Here is a 19,734-nt window from a genome sequence, read left to right as displayed (position 1 = left end):
CCTGATTACGCGAGAAAAGTGAAACATTTCCCCTTGCTGCAATACTGGGCTCTAACATGGCTCAATCCAAAGGGCAAAACTACAGTATGTGACTACTTCAGGCAAGTAGTTTCATTATTCAAGTCATTGATCCCTGAGTTTGAGGTGGTAACATTTGGCGAACCAGCCGTGGGCGTTTGTATTTCTACCTCAACTTTATTCGTTAAATGTCAGACCTGACCATTACGGATGTGTACATTTTGGGCGGAAAAAAATCCTATTTGGAAACAGCCGCGAGTTAGTCATCGAGTCGTGCAAATACTAGTAGTCTGGAAACTGACACGTGGACGAATTTAATTCTTCATATTGAACGTAAGGTTGGTATTGGGGCTTGGGTAGGTGGTATGCGCGCGTGCGTTCGTGCGTGCGTGCAGTGCAACACTCGTGACTTGCCAAGGGCTGGTCGTCCACGTGACGGCACGTCAACAAGACAACCATATTCGGATGGTGCATCTACAGAATCGATACAAACTGCCACATAAACAGCCAGGATACTTCCTGGGTTGAAAGCACTTAGTGGCTGAACTGTAAGCAACCGGTTGAGGGAGCACAACATCCGCCCCCGACAAGCGACGCGCCCAATGTTGCTTCCACGTCACCGTCAGGCACGCCTAGCTTGGTGTAATAACTTCACTCAGTCAACAGATTAAGAACAACACAGGAAAGAAAACCTTAGTTTTTATTCAACATTACCTAAATCAACATCAGATCAAGCAAACAAAATATAATCGCACCATTTGGAGATAACACAATGACACCGTTAACCCACGGGCAACCAACATAGAACAGTTCTAAATTGAAAACATACTCAATTCTTCCATGACGAACATTAGTCATTGCGCAAAATCACCAATATGGCTGAGAGGGATGGTTACAAACACGATTGAAAAAATCGTTAGAAAAAAGAAAAACTATTGTATTTATAGGTTTGCCTGCTAATATTTCTTGGACAGACCAGTTAATCGCATGAACTGCTTTAGGTAAATCTGGAAAGTACAATTTTAATAGCACCAGTAGAGTCTCAATAGCGCTGTACTATTTAAAATAAAATATTCATATATCAAGTTTAGCATGATTAACGAGATACATAATGTAGATACAAACACTATTTCTTTGAACAGCAGTATAGTTTTGTTCCCCTGGGGGCACGGGGGGCCCAGTCGTCTAAGGCGCTCCATTCGCTGTGCAGAGTTGCGTCCCGTGGACACGTCAGAAACCTATGTTCGTGGGTTCGAATCCCGGTTCGCCTCGATTATGTGTCTCGGTTTGTCAGCTCCACATCCGTGCTCGTGGTTTTCACCATATTGGTACACATCTGAGACCGGCATCACTTCGGGCTTTCATTCCACATTAAACTGACTTGAATACTCTTCAAAGCGGTGTTAAACCAAACTATCTCACGCGCTCTTTTTTCCCGTAGCCTAGAATAACGACCGATGCCAGTCGCTAATGCGAGACATCGCCTGATACAGAGCTGCTATTTGTGCCTTTGGTCGAGACGTGCGTTGTACGATTGTATCCCCGGAAATGAGTTCAGTATCGTTTGATATTTATGGTCACATAAAATATTCACAAAGTAACATACAATGTTTATTTATTGGAATACAGAAAACGAACTGTAACTTCTCCATACATACTGATAACTCTTTTAATTGGTTATGATATATGCATATGATATGAATCAGTACTTGTACCGATGTTTCAGCAGCATCAACATGAGACATAAACTGACGTCACGTATTTTCAAACGATACACAAACACTCAGGACATACGAACATAAAGGCGTTGTGTTTAACATAATGCCAAGTGTATATTTTGCTGTCTAGATCTAATGATTGTTATATTATCTAGTGCGAGTGCCGAGGTATTAGTGATAGAAAAATATATATAAAAGAGACCACGAAATCTGCTGAAATAATCACAGACATGTTAGGACCGACCATTTCATATTCTGTGAGAAGCCTGGGATTTTATTTATTTATTTTCTTTCAAAAATGTTCCAGTATTTGCTTGAAAAGTAAAATTTAGCTTGTCTGCCACAAAAAACACATTCTTGCAAGCTTGGTTGTTTTAAATATTTAGGCTCGTAGTTTTACTTGAAAACATATCTGGTTTTGCAGCTGTTTCGTTCGCCTCGAAAAAAGATAGTCTGTCCCTAATGGGGTCATGGAGGAACATGTAAATCGGGTCTATGATACGCATGATATCATCCAACCTTTTCACATCGAATACAGTCTTCACAATAAAATATATATACAATAAAATAACAAAACCCAACCCTTATTACATCGAGTAAGTTTCACAATGAGTTTCACAATGAGTTTCACAATGAAAGAACATCATCCATTCCATCACGTCGAGTACATTCTTCACAATATATTAACATCATCCAACTCATTTACACCGAGTAAAGTCTTCACAATATAGTACCTTCATCCAACCCTTTCACATCGAGTTGTCTTCACAAGGATAATAACATAACTCATTCCTTAACATCGTGTCTTCTAATCTAAAACCGGAACAATCCAGTCCAACGTTATTCTTTCTGTGAAGACGAATTCTGCCGTAAAAGTACGAAACGTCTGCCGTAATAACAAAAACCATTTCCGCCTCAAAAATGAACAAATTTTAATCTCTTGCATTTAGACATTTATGGTTAGTTTAGCATGTCAGCTTCATGTAGACATGATACCACATGAACGTTAAAAAGTGACAATTATTCATTTTGAATTTCTTTTTGTTTAGGATTCATTTTTGCATGTTTGGATCGCATGTTAAATTTTGGGCATCATTCAAGTGCAAAATGCGATAGAAAGCTTGAAAATATTGAAAAATAGAGTATTGATTGATGAAATATTCAATCTAATCAAATTCGGCCATAAGTCACATTTTCTTCCATTCGTCACCACTCGCCCCTTTCCGTAACTCACAAGAAGACCGCTATTCGGCTTGTCCCGGAATAATACGAGTTGGTCACGAATGATTTTCTTCAAAACTTTCCGCCATCGCGGAATTGTAGAATTTGTCTGATTCTGCACCATACTGATTTCAAATGCACACCTGCATCACTTATTCACAACACGAGATCACATACAGCTCTAAGACACATGTAGGTTTCTGGAGGGTATTTTGTCTTTGTGTTTTGACGCCGCATCTACCAACTCTTGAGCAGTATCCCACCAACAGAGCAGCCTGTATATAGTCAAGTTGATAGCATGACGAACGGCCCACGCCTTCGGTGTCAAACAGCCTTGAAAGTCCCGGAGGCTGCCCACCCGATCCCCATTTAATCGTCTCTCAGATATTTGAGTTGAGGTTTAATAGGTTTAGGGAATTTTACATCCAACGATAATACAACAAAATATGTAATGTAAAAATGCTCACATACCCGAATCTTATTATATTCTAAAAATACTCACGCCAGTGTCAACAGAGACACGAGAACCTAAATCACATGTTCGCAGAGGCAATTGAAATTTCAATCCAATTTGGGGTACATATATATATAGTATACAACCAATAATATAATGATGAAAACAAATGCCATAAAAATAAAATTTGGAATGGCAAGGCACATATTTGCATGATACTCTATGGAATGTTGAGATATTTTTATATTTTGTTGAGATATTTGTATGTTTGTTGTTTAACGCCGAACACAGCAATATTCCACCTACATGACGGCGGACTGTGAAAAAAATCGAGTCTGAACCAGACAATCCAGTGATTGACATCATGATCATCGACCTAGGCCATTGGGAAGTGATGACATGTATCAACCAAGTCAGCGAGCCTGACCACCCGATCCCGTTAGTTACCTCTTGGGAAAGGCACGGGTTGCTGAAGACCTATTCTAACCCGGATCTTCACTGGGGAGAGGTGTGATGTAATATAACAGAATATTCCAAAAATAATGTTAGTTGAACATAGGTCAAACAACATTCATTTCACACGATTCAAAGTACATTCAAATGAGTATTCAAACATTAAACCCCACAACGGCATGTCGTGGCATAACTACATGGTTTAATAAAATGTAAAAGGCAATCATAAACAAAATGTAAGCAGGATATGTGCGCATTTGTCTGTAGAAAAGCATGGTTTCCATTGTTATATTATTATTAACTGCAATGCATTCAAAATGTTGGAATCCATGTTCCACTGAAGATTACAATTCAGAAGGGTAATCATAATCCCAATTTAAGTAAAACAAGCGTATAGTCGACGAAGTCATCTATATCCCCCGCCCATTTTAACACGACTCCGTCGTTATGGTCCCAAACCAGGTAACTGACCCAACATTTCTCTTAGTCCGTGTCAAAATAGCTGGCACCAGTTCAGTAATGTCTGGCAAGGAAATATTTAAGAGTTTATTTGTTATACCCCATAAGTGAACCCACCCTATATTAAAACTTGAATCCAACTTGTTGCTATGGAAACGTAAAAACTAAATATTTCTTAAAGTTAGAAATATCAAAAGGCACCAGTTCGGTATGTGCCTAGTAGACATGCAAAGTTTTGTGAGGAAGTGTCTAACGGTTTTTGAGTTACGCTCCGGAAACGAATACCACCCTTATAGAACTTAAGTCCAACTTGCTGCCATGGAAACGTAAAAAATGCAAATTTCGAAAATTCCTAAATTGCAAAAGACACCAGTTCAGCTGATAGACATGCAAGGTTTCGTAGAGAAATATTTATCGGTTTCTGATGTATGCTCCAGAAACGATTTCGGGACGCACGCACGCACGCACGCTTCGTTGGGGCGGGGGATGATATGAGAACTGTGCAGTTTTTTTTTGTAGAAACGTTGATTCCTGTATGGTGCCTATGACTCGTGCAATTTACCCACAATCACCGAATGTGTGATTCTTTACATGATAGACTTCTCCCGAAGTTAGAGACGGTGTACTACGAAAATAAGACACCGTCTCTGTATAAAACAATAATATCATTTGCTGCAGAATATATATGGGTTATTGCATCTGTGTCATCAGTCAGAACTTTAGCTGAGCAATATTTTTGGTTGGAGGATGAAATAATATTTGAAATACGAAATACAGGCAGTCTTTGAGACAAATCCCATTTAACAGCAGATTACTCACAAATGGTGAAACTACAAATATTTGACGATGGCATATATATTTGTTTTCAATCTACTAAGAAAACTACCATGCCTCTTCTTGGATCAAAATGCAGCCGCTGGATAAAAGCATTTTCAATTGTATATTTTTACAACACCAAATTACCTTGCACACTAACCCTTTATCCAGACATTCAACGCATATTTTTGCAACACCAAATTACCTTGCACACTAACCCTTTATCCAAATGTCTGTGTGTCGCTGCGCACCATGTAAATCTCATGACAACCTGTTCGCTCCATGCCAAATACTGACTTGTATTTAGCGTCCATATTTTTATTCGTAAGGAATATCCTAAAACCTGCATTGTAGAAGTCTCTCAGCAGCTCCAGACCTCTCAAGTACTTGTCTATGTCAGGCTCTGGCTGGCCGTTCAGCTTGACGTGAATTTCAAAACAAAACTGTTTAACATTTTTCAAAGCTCCACTTTTTAACATTTCAGGAAATGCCCACCATTCCGAATAGTCAATATCAATCTTCAGTAGATCGATCACTGCCTGAAAGATAAAGGATACTGCTGAACAGAGAACAAAACAGGCGCATTTCGTTGCAATGGATGCGTCAGTTGGTGAAAAGTGATTCATTTTCTATAGAAACATATATCAACTATTCGAGAAATCATTATCGTCAAAACATCATTATCCCGCAAACAATATGAATGCTTATTTCAGGAGAAAAACCGGGTCAGAATGCAGTAGACTGAGACTCTATATCGTTCTTTAGTAAATACTCTTTCAAACCGGCAAGCTTTATTTCAGATACGTTAGCGCCAAAACTGTAAATTGTTATACGATACGCCCTTCCGGTATGTTTAGATTTTATATGTTGTTTAATGTTGTATTTAAGCTATTTAGTCCAAGCCCCGGTTGTCTGGGACTTGAATCTCAATTTTCGGGCAATTACTGGTTGAAACGTCAAAATGGACACAAATGAATATTTCTCATACCATTTCATAAATTCGGAAATGCATTAACCCGGTCTATTTTACAGAGGGCGCCGCCGTCCAGACAAACGGGGTTTATATGACAGTCACTGACATAATAAATTGCCCGTTTTCCTACCTGCGAGTGGCCATTTTCCTTCAAGATGGAGCTGAAAGTGCGCATGCGCCAGCCCATTTTGTTCGTTTCGTCAGATGTGTTGAGGCCTGTCCGGTGGAAGTGCAGGTTGGGTTTTCTGTCGTGATCTTTCACTTTTGTCATGCTGAAAAAAAAACAAATGAGTGAGTGAATCGGGTTTAACACATTTTTTAGTTACATCACCTCTTGCCAGAAGGAATGATCCTCATCATTCAAGGGGGTGATGTGAAATGGCGCAGAAGGTCGCGACCGTGTTCAAGATTATTGCACTTATATATCTATAAACACTTATGTCTCCCTGGCTGGTTGGTTGGTTTTGTTTGTTGTTTAACGCCGCACTCAGCAATATTGCAGCTATATGACGGCGGTCTGTAAATAATCGAGTCTGGACCAGACAATCCAGTGATTGATATCATGAGCATCGATCCACGTATTTATCCTCTGATTACATATACCGTGATAATAATAATAACCTGGGAATTTATGGCAGGTAATATTGATATGATGGTAGTGGAATTCATAATGTCAGTATCGTGTTTACAAAGGTACACGGTGTATATATTTATGTATACTTAGTTGCTAGGGATTCAGTTGTCCGTGTCACAGCCGGCGCTTGAAGATCCACTCAAATCAATACAGCTGTTGCAGTTATTAGTGTCAGCTTACCGAGAGCTCATTTCCACGTCCGTTAAGGCAATAAAAGAACTCAAATTGGTAACTCGTCCCCACGAAACTATGGACGGACTTTTTTGTTAATCGGGAACAGGATGCGTAAGGATGCCAACCACTACTCTAAGCATCCCGCATACCACATTATTTGTCTTGGCATTCGGCATTCAATTCAATTGAGGTGAGGTGGTGAGGTGAAATGGGGTTTAACGTCGCGTCCAAGATTATTGCACTTATATAGCGACGAGTGTGCGTGCGTGTGTGCTTGTACTAGTCCGGACTGATGCCGATTTATAGTGCTAGCTCACTGACATACCAGTGGTGAGGTGAAATGATGTTTAACGTCGCGTCCAAGATTATTGCACTTATATAGCGACGTGCTAACACACTGAGATACCATGCCGCAGTTTAACATGAATACCCCACTCAGACACAGTATATTGACTCCGAGCCGACCAGTCCTTGTTTTTACCAGTCAGGGTAACAACAAGTACCATCTTTTAACGTCTTTTGGTATGTCCCCCACACTGAAGCACATGTAACACATGTGGCGTCTGCTGAGGCAAGCAACTCTGTCCGAAATATGCCTCTGTTCAGCCAGCATTAAATATGGGTACCCGGTAGGGTGAGACATGTCACGGCGTCCTGTGAATAATCATAATCATAATCGTACTGGACTGCACCAGAGGTGACATGGCTCTGGTATCTGAGATTTCAACTATACACCAATTTAACATGACACTTGATCTTTAACAAAGGAGGATAAGGCCTAAGAACGCACCTGGGGTCATACGAGTGCACCTGGCAGCCGTATGTTGTAGCAACCGCATCGTCAAAACTCCAGTCGTTGTTGATCCTGAAAGGCGTATCAAATGGCTGTGACATAAATTAACTATACCATGAATAGATATTAGTAATTAACTGGTGATCTTACAGTCTCACCCCATCAAATATGGTCCGAAACTGCCCGAACAAAAATACGTTTTTTAACTTTATACGTTTTATATATCCCAGTGATGTGGTTAGAATTTGTTTTCAATACGTCAAGGGAACGCCCTGAGATAAAAGGTGTATTTAACAACATATTCAATACATGTACCAGCAGTTGATAATGTGGACCTAGACTAGCATCTAGTCTCTGAAATGAACATATTTTACAAATAAAACAGTTGTTAAATACTAGTTATAACATATAATACAAAGGAGCCCAGAGACTTCCTTCATTTTAAGATTTGATGTTTTTGTAACCTGAAGTATATATCAGTGTGTGTGTCTGTGTGTGTGTGTGTGTGTGTGTGTGTGTGTGTGTATATATTACCGTTAACTCAGCGTGTCAAAACTATACTTTGAGAATCTTAGACATATTGTTTTTAAATGTCTCCCCAAATGAACACGTTCATAATATCAATATCGTATTTAATTCCACACAATAATGTATACATAATTTATCTATCTGACATGTATATGACGGCTACATGGACTCTTTTAAAAACAATTCGCGTCTGACTTCAAGGCAGGTATAACGGTAAAGACAAAATTTTGTTTGTTAATCTTTTATGTGTGTTAAAACAAGTGTTGTTTTAAGGGAAGTATACATATTTTACGTGTAAAATGTATGTAAACGTAGAACGCATTAACAAAGTAACTGATAACTTAAACGTCTTGGGCAGATTCAGATTCGGATTCAGTTTAATCTCAAAGAAACCGCCACCGGGGTACAAAAAGATATGAACATGACGAGTGACAGGATCTTTCTAATTAACTTACATAGACATACAATATATCTCGACAAATTTCTTATATCTTTTTGGGTGATACAGTTCAAAAGAGTTTTAAAATATTTGGCCACAAGTAGTATTTCTTTGGAATATACAGAAGTCTTTGTTGGAGAAGAGCTTCGCATCTGAAAAGATGTGTGAAACTCATCTCCTACTGAAACTGAATCACAGAGCTGGTATATTTAGACGAAGTAGACGTTTGGGATTCCAATTTACGCCTTAAATAAACACGTTATGGTCATTGTTCAAGTTAACTGGTTACCTGGCGAAGAGGTGAACCGTTTTAGCGTTTTGTTTATACTCCCGTCGAGGTGTCGCCTTCCTGAGAATAAGCTGTTTCTCGCATTAAAAACAAAATGTATGAAGCTTTCCTGTCTGTTTGACTAACGACCAAGGGTGCAGTAAGCATTTCCTTATGTGGAAAACTCAAATGTTCTTAAGGATTTGAGTTGAACGACTAATTGCTTTATGGTATAAAAGCAAAGGTTGCGTCATTCATAACAGATGCCTACAGATGGGTTAACTGCTCAACAAACAGAACAGTGAGTGAGTATGGTTTTACGCCGCTTTTAGCAATATTCCAGCAATGTCACGGCGGGGGACACCAGAAATGGGCTTCACACATTGTACCCATGTCGGGAATCGAACCCGGGTCGTCGGCGTGACGAGCGAACGCTTTAACCACTAGGCTACCCGACCGCCCCACAAAGAACAGATGATGGGCTGTGCGGTTAGATCCACAAGATCTGCTACTGGTATCCTCTTTTGTATTATTGAAATACTGACGAATTCATCAGAAACACCAGCCAAGAACTACACTACCCCGCCCGTATATGTTACTGTACTCGGCGTCCAGTAATGATCCTGTGTGACTCGATCAATAACCACGTTCTACCCAATAGCAAGTGTCAAGGTAACAGCCAGGTCGTTAATGCTGCGTTGGCATGTTATTTATTGATCTTCGTTCGGAGCTCAAGGTCATCAGGTTCTCAGGGTCTCGACAAAGGAAAATGTCTCATTGCTAATAGTTGTACCACAGATATAAGTCAAAGCCAGTATCGATCAAAGACTGGTGGTGGGAGTTCACCGATTGTTTTCAGTATGAAACATAAATACTGTTGCTATAGCGACAAGGAATCGACCAGACATACCCAAAGGAATAAATATTGCAGGGTGTCTTGATTTCGTAGGGAGGGTCTTCACAAACGTTCCAGCCACCGTCGCCGACGTTGCCACGCCTGGCCACCTTCTTGCACGACATCTGAACGCTGTTCACATAGCTGGAAAAAAATTAAACTGTTACTGTAGTTTAAACTCTTAAGCGTTTGTATATATTTCAAGGTTTGTATATTGTTCCACGCCAGTCAGCAACATTTCAGCTATTTCACGAAGGCCTGTAAATAATTAGTTCCAGAGTCTGTACCAAATAAACCAGTGGTTGATATGATGAACGACGTCACACGTCACCAAGGTTCGATAACACAAAACCCAAGTCCCCGAGCCTGACGACCAGATTCTTTAACACGAAGACACCAATTCAGACCGATGCTCATTGTCTGGATTGTCTGGTCCAGACTCGATTATTTACAGACCGCCGCCATATATTGATGAGTGCGGCACAAATGCAGTGGTGGGAAACGACACCGAGTGGAGGCATATTTGATATTGGGTATAGATTTTGATCCACACGCAGCAAGGCCGTTCTGTACCTGCAATGCCTGAATTGAGGTATGTACGATTCCTTTGTTCAGTAACACAATCATTATGTCGATCTGCACGTTATTGATGGTCTGCACACATTTCTAAATTGCTGTTTGGTTTCTTTCACTGATAACTGGCATTCATGGGCATAATCTATTTTTGCAGGCCTTACTTGTGGTATATCTGTGACAGCTGTGCTCTGTCCAACGTTTTCAACACCTGTGATGTGGGCATAGGCTGACCTTGTGTAGATGGTTTCTGAAAGAAATATAGGTCGATGGAAACAGTGCCTTTAGTGAGGATGTTAGACGAATGTTTAATCTTTAATTGAGTTCCGTTAGGGCGTTTATTCAATCTGGCAGGAAAGCCTAAATTGACGTAGGTTGCAGACGTTTACCAATTTGATGGAACCACGTACAAGGATGCTGACAAACCACAAAGTATGCCATTAATGCAACCGAGAAACATCAAAGACGTTATACTTCAATAAATTGCAGTCATCATTCATTTGAAGTTTTCTATTTGATAAATATAAATATATTATCAAATATTTTCGAAAGGTGCTATACACAAGGTAGACATATGTTTGCTCGTTCAGTTCTAGATTTAATGTTGTGCCATTAACGTAACAGGTTGTATGCTAAGCTCAACATTGAAGTTCCAGTATGATGAGTGAGTGAGTGTGTTTTGGCTTTACGCCGCTTTTAGCAATATTCCATCATTATCACGGCGGGGGACACCAGAAATGGGCTTCACACATTGTGCCAATGTCGGGAATCGAACCCGGGTCTTCCGCGTGACGAGCAACACTTTAACCACTAGGCTACCCGACCGCCCCGCTCCAGTACGGGAAACGCCTATATTACTGTGGACCTGTATATGTTAGTTGTCAAACGTCACACTTGGAACTATTCCAGCTGCATGTATAATATGACATGAAAATATTTGAATCCGGACTAGATAACCAGTGACTGATATTATAAGCAACTTAAGCAACGGGAGGTCATCCACGGAAGGTATCGAGCCTGACCACCAGATCCATTAAGTCGACTCGTACGACAAGCATTTAATATTTAGCGAAACCAATTGCAACCCGAATTTTAAAGGGTTTAATTTCAAACCTGTACGGATTAACTAAATCACTTTGACAGTCGCTGTCCATATACACTAAATCTACGTGACAGCTTCGGTGTCCAGGTTAACCATAGGACCCCAAGAGTCACTCTGGTTAGACCCCTGAAGATTCGGGCTACCATTGGTCTTGGGTGATTGTCTGACCTGGCAGTTTGTGTATCATCTTATCCTGAAGGTCTTAAGCAACCTATGCTTGTCGTAAAAGGCGACTAACAGGATCGGGTGGTCAGTCTCGTTGACTTTGTTGATTCATGCCATCGTATCCCAATTGCATGGATGGTCCAGACTCGATTATATACTGATCGCCGTCATATAGCTGGGACATTGCTGAGTACGGCGTTAAACAACAAACAAACAAACAGACAATGGTTAGAGATGATATTCTGCACCATTTATTAAAATCAAATCTTTTACTCCCATAATATGCGATGCAAGACGATCTTACAACTCCTCTACTAAAAGTCACGTCGGGAATCGTGTGACAACCTTGACTACCCACGAAGGATGCGTTGGTTCTCTTACCAATCAGATGTCAAATTTCAAATTCATTTCTTTACACCCTCAATTCGAAAATTGTAAAGGAAATCCTAAGAATAGAACTTACTCTTCATTCAATGGTATTCCCTTTTGTGTGCAGATGCCATTGCGCTCAGGAATAACCATGTATGTGTGACATACCCACAATTGGCGCAACCATTAATGTTTGCATTCGGAACTGGCCGTTACGTTCGTTTTCGGGATGCCCGAATGTTTTGCTCGCTAGTAGAGAACGTAGAAGCATCGACGCTGATTGGCCGATTAGAAAGTTCACCCCACGCGACATATGAAGGCGAAGTATGGTATGGGAGTATAATATCTTATTTTAATCAGATTGTGTATTAACCAAGAACAAACAGTTGTCAAATGAGCAAACCTACTTACTGATATCACCACAGTGTTTCCTGAGGCGACAGGCGCTTGTATGCTTTTCCCCGAACCACCAGTACTCATATAGACAACCTGAACGTTCTTGAGATTGGTCCATTTGAACATTGCAAACACCATAAAAGATGTCAATAGGACAACTCCAAGGATGCGACTTTTAGAAAACTGGATCGGCATGATGAACCTTTAGTTTGTCGGTCTGGTCCAGTGCCGGAGGTCTGCAAAGAATAAAATATTGGAGTTAGACATTGACATTAAAGCAGATTCAGCCATGCTGCCCCATGGGGCAGAAAACCTTTTAACAAAAAACACTACGTACATGTACATCACACCCAGTGCTTCCTTAATTTCCAGACCCAAAATTCAAAATACGCATTTTGGTTCTGGAACAGTCACAATACATTTTTTTCAGGAAATCTAACGAATCCAGCGAAAAAAATTATCTTTTTTTGTAAAACAAATAAGATTCTAATTCTTTTTAGTTTTTGTGTTCAGGAACAAATTATTATATTTTTTTTGTTTTTCAAATGGCGGATCGCTCCCCCAGCCCCAACCCCCTTGGAATATCACATAGTGGATGCCTTGTGTCCATATCAAAGATCATGCAACTCGTGTTTATTTAAAGACATGCACAATGATTAAAAAACAAAACTCTAGAGTGCCGTTGTACAAAACAGTACCACGACTGCAACTGCAACTCTCTTCAGGAACAGCGATACTCATCGATTCCGACACATTTTCTTATACCGATAGAAGACATATCAGGCATTCCAGTTTGCAACGACATGATATGACACCATATATTTCCCAGACAACTGACCCGGTGCAGATAAACTCACTTTCAAACACAAATTATCTTAAAATAATCAAGACAAAAAGATGACAAATACATTTTTTCTTACACACCTGTGGGTGAGAAACCCATTTGATATAACTGGTATCAAACATATGTGTGAGATCAAATTTCAGGCCCGTGATTGGCTACTCCATGGTGATGACCTGGGGTCAGATGATGACGGACTACTTTCCTGAGTGTAAGTCATTCATAAGTAGCTCGTGCTTCAGTCGAATGTTCACCTACGTCTGTATTGAACAGCAAGACCGTGTAATTAATAATAAAAATAAACAAACTCGTCTTCGTCTGCGAGTTTGTTTGTGATTATTATCACTTACATTGTCTGTTGTTATGGCAACATTATCGTTTTTTCAGAGTGTAAACCCCCTGGATGCCACAGCGACACATATGTCCCTTCTCTTCAACCCTCACTTCGAAATCGAATAAATTTCACAACACATCACGCAGAATCTTCACAGTTTTGAATTCCCCCTTCTGTTTATCATTTACTGTCATTTTAGGCAATTCAAAATTACTGAAAGTGACTGAAAGTTAGGTACATTGTAATTACAATCTCGCCAAATCACAATTCACGGCGTTATATAAATATTTACTGTGTGTTTAGAAATCTAAATATCGGATATTAACTCGAGAATTAAAGTAGAAAAATAGCATATTAGTGATTACGGGTATCACATCACTAATGACAATTCTGAAACGTCGCTGATAAGCCTAGAATCGTTTAGAATGTTTTGGAAAATACGCATATCCGAACGCCGAAGTGTACGTTCTGCCATATTGGATTGTTTACAAAATGCCGGTTATGAGACGCCTATTCGATCAGGTATATTTCAAACTCAGCTGCTATACATGCATCCCTGAATTCCTCATACATTTTCGAAACAACGGATAAATGGTCTTTGTCACCAATGCAAATTATCTAGATGAAATCATGCGAAATAAATTAGGTATGGAAACGAAAACTGTGCTCGGAAAACTGTACTTGCTGAAATGTAAACAAAGCAAAAATTCAAATTTTACACTGTGTAGCATTTTTAGAGGTACTTTCGACTAATTGTTGCACACACTGGCTCCATCACGCGTTTGAGAATATTCATGGGAAGAGTATCGTTGCACTAATTATGGAATTACACATATATACAATACAATGATGTGGTAAATTCAACAGAAGCCGTAAAAGTTTCCGTCCTGTGTGACGCCATGACTGACGCTAAATCACGCACAACGATGACGGTAGTTGTCTGCATTTCTGACTAATTCTCTTTGATACATTGGAAAACATGGTAAACAAATAACAGTACGCAGATTGTCAGAATGTTTCTGATTACCTACGTGACACATTTATGTGTATACGATCCCTCAAACAACGAAAACCTTCTCTGGAAATCCCGCGTACTGTCACCGGTAGTGATGTCATACGGAAGTAAACATTGTTGTACATATTTGGTAATTTCTTTGAGGTGTAAACTTGGCACCCAGCGTGTTCTTGGTTTTTGTCTAGTATGCATTTTCATCATCGCCTTGATAATCCACAGATATGACGGAAACCCTTTTTGTGTAGGGCCACATTATTTATGAGTAGTAAGCAGCACATAGGATGACGTCACTTATGACAGAGGTGTTACGTATTAATGCGCTACTGCAATCATGAGAATAGACAAAATTCATCGGTTCGATGCTAAAAAGGTGCGATTTTAGGGTGTGTAAGAAACAGATTACTGCACTCGTGCCTGTCAGATACCATTGTAACAACTCGTTGTAAGATCAATGGTATCTGACAGACACTCGTGTAGTAATCTCTATGTCTGCTTATTGGAGTTGCAAATGCAAATGTATCTTGTACACACTACCTGACTGTTACTTTTCTTTAGTCGGGAGCAAAACTGTTTCAACCACGCCGCTTTCAGTGGGTCAAGGACATTACCAGGGGACGCTACTCTCATGTCAGATATATCCTTGAAACGTAGATCTCAAGCACAAACGTCCAATGTTCGAGACCATATGATATTACAATATTTTTTTGTGAATACAGTGTTATGTCTAGTGATTCTATTTAACCTGTCGATGTGCAGTGTCGTGCCAGGGTCTGCTGACCGTGGGTTCAAATTCCAGATTCGCTCTGATTATTATGCTTGCATCTAATGCGCGCTAATGGGTATTAGTCCAGGCAAAACAAGGTTTCACTTGGAACAAATTGCAACAGAATGTATTTCACCACAATGCATTTCTACAGGGTCCCGAAAACAACATACTTATTAAAGTCCAGAGCAATCCCAGTTTGGGAAATATGTGTAATTTGCATAATCCAATATGGCCACCAATTATCAATTGATATATCTTCATATTTCAGATGAGGGTCAATGTTTTGATGAAAAAAGCATGCAAAATAAGACAATAACAACTACTGAATGTTATCGACTATTGACAAGTCTACAAAAATTCAAGATGGCCGCCAATTTCAAGATGTCTAATTTCAAGAATTTACACAAGGTCTTAAGCTGAAGTATCTAGTTATGGTTGTTTACAATTAGAGAAATGATGCTCTGATGTCACATGTACGGAGTCCATTTCATCATAAGCATCATCAATATTAAGTTGTCGATATATGGGGACACGGATGACATGACAGTCACATAAATAACCGCAGTTCGCCACGCAGAGTGTCGTCCCTCAGGCAAGTCAGAAACATGTGATCATGGGTTCGAATCCCGGTTCGTCCTGGTTTGTCAACACTATACCAGTTCTTATGGATTTCACCAATGTGGTAAACGTCCATAAATTGCATCCAGTTTACGTCACTTTTGCCATATACTTTTAGTATATATGTTACCATGGATACAGAGATAAACCTTTACCCAGCCCTAATTTTATTACCTCCACAATGACCGCCAGACCGTGTCATCACACTAAACGTCTAAGACCTACGCCGTTACTGTTCAAAGCGGTGTTAAACCCAACTCACTTACTCTTTTCCGTCCTTCATGGAACGTGGAGGACCGCCTCCGTGGTCTAGTGGTAGAGAGTCTGCCCGGAGAGCGGAAGGTCCGGGTTCGATCCCCGGCCACATCGTACCAAAAGACGGTAAAAGATGGGACTTGTTGTTACCCCGCCTGGCGCATGACATTAAGAGACTAAAACAAGGACCAGTCGGCTCGAAGTCAGTATATTGTGTCTGGGTGGGGTATTCATGTTAAACTGCGGCATGGTATCTCAGATGGAAATTCTGTTTGACAGGTGGGGTACTTCAAAGGATATCGATGGTGATTTTGATAGTGTTAGGCAGTTGGGTTTTGACTATTCTTCATAAATGAAGAAAAAAAACAACGACACTGGCGCTGGAACCTGCCTTCGCAAGAATTAGATTTAGACATCAAGCATATCAAAGGCAAAGATAACTCTACTGCTAATGCATTGTCTCGAGTTCTGACAGCCTGGTTCCCTGGGTATGCTGCGCTGGCGCTACACTGACCCATTTGCTTCATCAAATTTGCTAAATTAAAGATGCTAACGGTATTTCATTGACGTGGTCGTTTAATTCCCGTGTATTATGAGTACGATTTCGTGACAACAGTGAGCTGACACGAAAATTAACGCATATATCACTGTTGAAAATGGGGGGTGTGTCATTGTTTACATTTCACTGATATGAAGACCAGTTTCGAGTCTAGAAACAGCTCAAATAATGTTTTTCTTCACTAAAAGAAACAATGGACGTTATTCTCGTGACATATACATTGCAAGAGCATTCATGGAAATGCTAAGAAAATATTTTAACCACCCGTCCTAGCGTTTTTCTATAGTAAATACGTCTGGTGGAGGCGGCCATTGTGCAGTCGGCCATTGTGCAGTCATTGCCTGGTTCAGTGTAGGACTTAACATGAAACAAACAGGAAATGGTTTTACGATGGGGATATATCTGATACGGGTATAACAGAAGTTGTTATGCTTTGGCCCTAAAGTTTGCAGTGTGTTGGTGACTGTTTTTATCATACTTGGCTGAAAAATGTTTGGGTCAAATCCAACTTTTTTGGCCCGGCAGATTATATGGACTATTTGCATAACATGTTTCACGTGATAACGCTTACCCTAGTTTTTCGTAACGCAGATCAGTTCCATCAAAATGAAGATGACGCTGAGAGCCAAGTTATGCGAAATCGTATTGAATCTGTCGTGGGTGTTTACACGTTATCGCAAAATATGACCCATAGGTTATAGCTGATTCACTTTGCCCTTTGACGTTCGTGAATCAAATAGTCTATCCTTCCATAACATACACCCCACCAGCCCAAGACCCAGACCCAACATAACCCATCCCAACCCAACCCAACCCAACCCAACCCACCAGACCCAGACCCAACATAACCCAACCCACCCCAACCCACCCCAACCCATCCCATCCAATCCCAACCAAACCCAACCCATCCCACCAGACCCAGGCCCAGACCCAACCCAACCCAACCCAACCCTCCCCAACCTATCCCATCCCGCCCCTACCCATCCCACCCAAATACACCCCACCCCACCCCACCCCACCCCAACCCAACCCAACCCAACCCAGCCTATCCCATCCCACCCCACCCCAACCCAACCCGACCCAACCTATCCCATCCCACTCAAACCCATCCAACCCAAACCCAACCCAACCCAGCCTATCCCATCCCATCCCATCCCACCCCACCCCAACCCAACCCACCCAGCCTATCCCATCCCAGCCCACCCCAACCCAACCCTCCCCACTCCACCCCAACCCAACCCAACCTAACCCAGCCTATCCCATCCCAGCCCACAACACCCCACCCCACCCCACCCCACCCCACCCCACCCCATCCCATCCCACCCCAACCCAACCCAACCCGTCCCACCACACCACAACACACCCCATCCTACCCAACCCAACCCATCACACCCCACCCCACCCCAAGCCAACCTATCCCACCCCACCTCAACCCAACCCATCTCACCCCACATCCCTCCCCCAACAAACCACACTCCACCACACACCTGTAAATATCCGAGTCTGGACGAGACCAGTCAGGGTTTCGCTGAAGTCTATGACATGGCATTGTTAACCTTATGTGAGAAACTATTTAATCAATCTTTTGAGCACACTTAGTTTCACGTACATGTATACCGAGAGTAATTTATATGAGCAAATGACTTTACTGACGATAAGCAAACATAATGTCCCGGAGAAAATTGTGCATTATAAATCGACGTCAAGATAAGCTGTATTTGCTTTCCCAACCCAAACGGCGTTCCCTTGGAAGCAAGTACTTGACTTTGTGTCGGCTTGAGATGAGATGGGGTTTGCGGTCGCGTTCAATATTATTGCCCTTATTTAGCCACGTGTGTGTGTGTGTGTGAGAGAGAGAGAGAGGGGGGGGGGGGGGGGGGGGGGAGAGAGAGAGAAGAGAGGGTGCTTGCCTATCTTTAACATGGATACTCCAATCACGCGCGGTATCCTGACTCTCCGAGCCGGCCAGTTCTTGTTTTATTCCCTGAATGCCGAGCTCAAGGCATGGTAATAACAAGTACCATCTTTTAACGTCTTTTGGTATGACGCGGCCGGTAATCGAACCATTAACCGTCTGTTCTTCTCTAGCCACTAATCCACGGAGACGGTACTAAATTAAGAATAAATAAGACCATATTTATAAAGCGGATAATTTAAGTTGAGACAAAATGAAAACATGATTGTAATTATATTTTCTTTCATTGTCTCGTCTCCACGAAGGGAACATTAGACGCTCTCCATATGGCTTAGTGAGTGAACGTTGTTTTAACACAACACGAGAGTGATCGAGTGAGTGAGTGAGTGAGTGAGTGAGTATTGTTTTACGCCGCTTTTAGCAATATTCCAGCAATATCACGGCGGGGGACACCAGAAATGGGCTTCACACATAGTACCCATGTCGGGAATCGAACCCGGGTCTTCGGCCTGACGAGCGAACGTTTTAACCACTAGGCTACCCGACCTCCCCAACACGAGAGTAACATGAGTTGTTTGTAATTACCTTGTTCACAATCAACGTTTATTCTTATAAGTTGGTTGGTTGGTTGTTGTAACACCGCACTCAACAATATTCTTGCTATATGACGGTGGTCTGTAAATAATCGAGTCTGGACCAGACAATCCAGTGATCGACATCATGAGCATCGATCCATGCAATTGGGATAAGATGACATGCATCAACCAAGTCAGCGAGCCTGACCACCCGATCCCGTTAGTCGCCTGTTCCGACAAGCATAGTCGCCTTTTACGGCAAGCATGGGTTGCTGAAGACCTATTCTACCCCGGATCTTCACGGGTCTTATTCTCATACGAACCATGGTTGTACAAGAGCATATTTTACATGTAGGTTATATATTACATAAAACACATGACAAGATGGTATAACTGCATGTAATAGTA

At 41.2% G+C, this 19,734-nt stretch overlaps 1 protein-coding gene across 2 annotated transcripts in view; it reads right to left on the bottom strand.

Moving 5' to 3' along the window:
• Positions 1–704: 704 nt before the first annotated feature.
• Positions 705–19,734, bottom strand: part of LOC139478384 (probable methyltransferase-like protein 24) — a 41,632-nt gene continuing 22,602 nt past the window's right edge. For both annotated transcript variants that reach the window (XM_071260821.1, XM_071260822.1), the window contains exons 2-7: positions 12,464–12,684; positions 10,581–10,666; positions 9,859–9,987; positions 7,711–7,785; positions 6,243–6,384; positions 705–5,678 (exon numbers count right to left, since the gene is read on the bottom strand). In XM_071260821.1, coding sequence (XP_071116922.1) covers positions 5,361–5,678; positions 6,243–6,384; positions 7,711–7,785; positions 9,859–9,987; positions 10,581–10,666; positions 12,464–12,643 — 930 coding nt within the window. In that variant the 5' untranslated portion in view covers positions 12,644–12,684 and the 3' untranslated portion in view covers positions 705–5,360. The remainder of the gene's footprint in view (positions 5,679–6,242; positions 6,385–7,710; positions 7,786–9,858; positions 9,988–10,580; positions 10,667–12,463; positions 12,685–19,734) is intronic.

This window comes from Haliotis cracherodii, unplaced genomic scaffold (genome assembly GCF_022045235.1).
Source record: "Haliotis cracherodii isolate W230 unplaced genomic scaffold, xgHalCrac1.p SCAF_4, whole genome shotgun sequence".
Taxonomy (NCBI): Eukaryota; Metazoa; Mollusca; class Gastropoda; order Lepetellida; family Haliotidae; genus Haliotis; species Haliotis cracherodii.
Note: the sequence above shows the minus strand (reverse complement) of the source record. Positions and strands in the feature narration are given on the sequence as shown.